The sequence below is a fragment of the Orycteropus afer genome, unplaced genomic scaffold (assembly GCF_000298275.1).
Source record: "Orycteropus afer afer isolate SDZICR_OR568_19922 unplaced genomic scaffold, OryAfe1.0 scaffold00021, whole genome shotgun sequence".
Lineage (NCBI taxonomy): Eukaryota > Metazoa > Chordata > Mammalia > Tubulidentata > Orycteropodidae > Orycteropus > Orycteropus afer.
The window spans coordinates 19,333,152-19,337,927 of record NW_006921608.1 but is presented as its reverse complement, the minus strand read 5'-3'; the positions used below and the strand labels follow the sequence as shown (position 1 = coordinate 19,337,927).

At 45.5% G+C, this 4,776-nt stretch overlaps 1 protein-coding gene across 1 annotated transcript in view; it reads left to right on the top strand.

Moving 5' to 3' along the window:
- Nucleotides 1–3,037: 3,037 nt before the first annotated feature.
- Nucleotides 3,038–4,776, top strand: part of NDUFAF6 (NADH:ubiquinone oxidoreductase complex assembly factor 6) — an 82,481-nt gene continuing 80,742 nt past the window's right edge. The window contains exon 1 of the mRNA XM_007934856.2: nt 3,038–3,234. Within this exon, the coding sequence (XP_007933047.1) occupies nt 3,038–3,234 (197 nt within the window). The remainder of the gene's footprint in view (nt 3,235–4,776) is intronic.

Sequence of the window (4,776 nt, the reverse complement as noted above, 5' to 3'; positions counted from 1 at the left end):
AAATTGCTGACCTTTCAGTTAGCAGCCAGTGCTTAACCACGGTGCCACCAGAGCTCCTTATGTTAAATATAGAAGAAAGATAAAGTCAAATGATGCCAAAATGTTTCTACTGGTTGAACATAAGATGGGGTACACTGTCCAAATAAATAAAGAGATTAAGAAAAAGAGTTGGTTTGATTCGATTTTCAGACAATGAACTTTGAAGTGCTGTAATGGCAAGATGCCCTGATGGAAAAGTCCAGCTGGGCAAGAGACAGAATTGGAGACCGGGGGAGTTTTTTTTTTTTTTTTTAACGGAGCAGGTTTAAACTATGATATCGAAAACATCAGAAAGTGTTTGTCAGAGCTGAGGGACAGGAACCAAGAGGGAAGAAAGCACATCGGGGTGAATTTCCCAATAAGCAAGATAAGCACAGGCTTACTTGTGCTTATTTACTAATCTGCAGTGAACAATTTCACATGGTGAAATTACTAAGAAGATTAATAAACAAGCATGGGCAATGAAAAATACATGAAATTGTTCACTACAGATTGTTGTTGTTGTTGTTATGTGCCGTCGAGTCGGCCCCGACTCATAGTGACCCCTCCTTGGGTTTCCGAGGCAGTATCACTACGGAAGTAGGATTGTCCAACCTTCCAGTAAGCACTAAGTCCATGGCTTACCTTGCTTACAGGCTTACAGGGTATTCCATCCTTGACCAAAAAAAAAAAAAAAAACCAAAACCAAATACCCACTACCATGGAGTCGATTTCAACTTACAGCCAGATTTCCAATCTTTATGGAAGCAGACTGCCTGTCTTTCTCCCGCAGAGCAGCTAGTGGGTTTGAACCATCAACCTTTTGATTAGCAGCCCAATGCTTTAATCACTGTCCCTTCCAGGGATTGTAAATTTGAAAAGAAGCTTTGATTCTGTGGGGTTGGGAGAGAGACAGATGCCTGCCATACCTAGAGCAAAATCTTTGATGTGGTGAAAGAATGTAAAATTGTTCACTACAAATTACTAAGTAAGCATAGATAAGCTTTATTGGGCTTATTGGGTAGTCTGAGCCCATTATGCAGGAAGAACTGGGGTGCTGCTACTGCATGGGGTTAAGAGGGGCTGTTTCAGGGAGTAAAACCAAAGCAGGGTGAGTTGGATAGAGTTCTTAGGACCAGACAACACAATATGTTTTTAGGGGTTAAGCAGAAACATTAAGTGAGAGTCATGAATGTGAATGTCTGTAGTTAAGGCTGAAAGGTAAATAGAGATATATCATGAAAGAACTTGACCCTGTGTGCAGGAAAGGTCAGCAAGCATGGAAGGTCATGGTCAGTTGTACATATTAGAAAGAACCGGTCTGGCTGCAGCATGAAATTTGGGCAAGTCTAGAGGCAGGTGAGTGTCACTGGGATTCAGCTGTTTCTGGCTTGGACCAGATGGTAGCAATTAGACCCAACTCTGATATGCGAGGGTCCTGAAGGTAAGCGTGGTGGAGCTCTGGTGGCATAGTGGATAAGGCATTTGGCTGCTAACTAGATCAGCAGTTCAAACCAACCAACTACTCCATGAAGGAAGACCGGGCAATCTACTTCTGTAAAGATGTACAGCCTCACAATACCAATGGGGGTCTCTATGAGTCGGAACCCACTTGATGATGGTGAATTTGATTGTTTTTTTGGAAGGCAAGAGTACCAAAGGAAGCCCACAACAGGTGAATATGTGTTTATAAATCATCTGGCAAACTATCAAATAAAATATTCACTATTCTACATTGAAAAAAGAGTTCTGGTGGTGCATTGGTTAAAACACTTGGCTGCTAACCAAGAGGTCAGCTGTCAGAACCCACAGAGATGGGGCAGTCTGCTTCCATGAAGATTTACAGCCTTGGAAACCCTTATGGGGGCAGTTCTACTTTGTCCTACAGAGTGGCCATGAGTTGAAATTGACTTGATAGCAGTGGGTTTGTTTTTTGGTTTAAATACATCTTCAGAAAGACCTAGAACATCAGGTTTAAATTTAGAATTTTCCCACTCCTTGAAATTCCATGCTGAATCTTGGAGGCTCAGAATAGGAGGTTCTAGCCTGTGCCCTGGTCTCTTTTTCCCACCCAAAACAGAATTTTGGAGTATAACAGATCCGTTTGACTCTTCCTGCCATTTACCATTTCCGTGACTGTAGACAAGTAACTTAAACAAAGCTCAATTTCCTTATTTGTATGTCAAAGCAAGAATATCTACTTTATAAAGGGTTGTTATGAAGAATACAAATAATGTAAAATGCTTGGCACACGACAGGCTAACAAATGCCATCTTTAAGGATCAGATATTAAGCTGCAGTGTGCCAGCCACTGGCGTGAGGATAACGCAGGGCACAAAGCATACCCTAAGCCCTCATGGAACTTGAGGTGCAGTAGGAGAGTCAATGGACAAGCAGATAAGCTACAGGTAGCAGTTGATACTGACTGGCTTAAGGTGTTGGTTCTCTCAAGGGTTTTTGTGTTTTCTCCAGGACATGCAAGGCGGCCAGTGGTTCTCAACCAGGGCGACACTGTCAGAGGTATTTGGGAATGTGAAATGCGTGGGTGCGTCTGGTGGTCATCCAGGTATGGCAAACTTCGTCAACGTGTGGGACAGTTTCCTCAGTTGAGCCTCAAATGCCAAGAATGCCTTTGTTGAGAAACGCTGCAAAATGTTTCGTTCTCATTGCAGAATTTGGGGTGCAGAGGTGGCGGGACGTAATTTTGGCAGTTACTTCTCTCCGGAGCGGGCATTCATCACTTCTCGTAGATGCTGCTCCAGGGTCGACTTGGGGGATGAATGGGAGAGGAACCGAGATCGAGCCCAAATCTACCACATTAACCAGCGCTTTTCCACACTAACCAGTACCTCCGGAAAGCTGGGAAGCTGCCCAGGAGAAAAGGACCACAGCGACACCTAGCTCTCTCTGAGCCCAGTCCAGAGATCGGCTTCCTACGGCGAGAGGTGGGCGGGCGGACCGGCGGGGGCGTGGCCGGGAGCCCACAGCGCAGGGTCGAAGGGCACGCGGCGTCTGTGTCATGGCGGCCTCCATGCTGGGCTCTGCCTGGTTGCCGCGGCGGCTCATTGTCCCTGGTCTTTGCCGCCGTCGCCTGCCCCAGCATATGCGTGTGCGTTCGCATCGGCTTCCGGAGCTCGCAGTGTCCGGGAGGAGCGTAGCCGCGGCTAGCGGGCCGGGAGCATCGAGCACTGACCTCTACTGCCTGGAATTGCTGCGGTGAGCAAGGCTAGTCTCGCGGTAGGAGGTCGCGGAGCCGCCCTCGGGGCCCAGGTGGGCGTGGCTCGGACCCAGCGGTCGCGTGGCTAGCGGATTAGCACCTACCTCGCGCTGTTCTAGGTGCTCAGTTTGGCGCTTGCGCGGCTGTGTGGAGGTGGGTTACTAAATTGTGGCATCATTTCTTTGCCCACGCTTGTCACCTTACTTGAACCTTAATTTTAAAACGTCTTTGCATACTTAGGGCTTTTGTTTTGTTTTGCACATCAGTCAGTAATTAATATAGCAATAGTGGAAATCGGGTCATTAAAAATTGTAAAAATCAAAATTCTCAAAAGGTTGTATTCATTTTTATATATGTTAAAGTTATTAATTTTTGATGATACAATTCAAGTTACCACAATATACTACCATTTCCTCTAGTGTCCTAACTCTTCTCTGTAGAGGTTGTTGTTGTTGTTAGGTGCTGTCGAGTCATCTCCCACTCACAGGGACCCTACGCACAACAGAACAAAACACTGCCCGGTCCTGCGCCAGCTCTGCTATCCCTGCTATACTTGAGGCCATCGCCGCAGCCACTGTGTCAATCCATCTCATTGAGGGTCTTCCCCTCCTTCGTCGACCCTCCACCTTACCAAGCATAACATCATTCTCCAGGGAATGGTCCCTTCTGAGAACATGACCAAAGTAGGTGAGAGGAAGTCTGGCCATTCTCACTTCCAAGGAGCATTCCGGCTGCACTTCCTCCAGTACAGATTTGTTAGTTCTTTTAGCAGTCCATGGTACTTCTTCACCAGCACCACAACTCAAAAGCATCAGTTCTTCTTTGGTCTTCCTTCTTCATTGTCCAGCTCTCACATGCATATGAGGCGATTGGAAATATCATGGCTTGTGTCAGGCGCTCCCTAGTCTTCAAGGAGACATCTTTGCTCCTCAGCACTTGAGAAAGATTTGCAGCCGACTTGCCCAGTGCTATACGTCGTCTTGATGTCCTGACTGCTGTTTCCATTGTCGTCGATTGTAGAACCAAGCAATATGAAGAAGTCTTTTGATAACTTCAGTCTTTCCTCCTTTATCGTGATGCTGCTTATTGGTCCAGTTGTGAGGATTTTTCTTTTCTTTATACTGAGATGTAATCCATACTTCAGAATGTGTTCTTCGTCTTTATCAGTAAGTGCTTCAAGTCATCCTCACTTTTAGCAAGCAGAGTTGTGTCATCTGCGTATTGCACGTTGTTAATGATTCTTCCTCCAATCCTGATGCCACGTTCTTCTTCATATAGTCCAGCTTCTCAGATTATTTGCTCAGCGTACAGATTGAGTAAGTATGCTGAAAGGATACAACCCTGACACACTCCCTTCTTGATTTTAAGCCATGCATTGTCCCCTTGTTCTGTTTGAACGACAGCCTCCTGCTCTATGTACAGGTTCCTCATGAGTACAATTAAGTGTTCTGGAATTCCCATTCTTTTCAATGTTACCCATAATTTGTTATGATCCACACAATCAAATGCTTTTGCATAGTCAATAAAACACAAGTAAACAT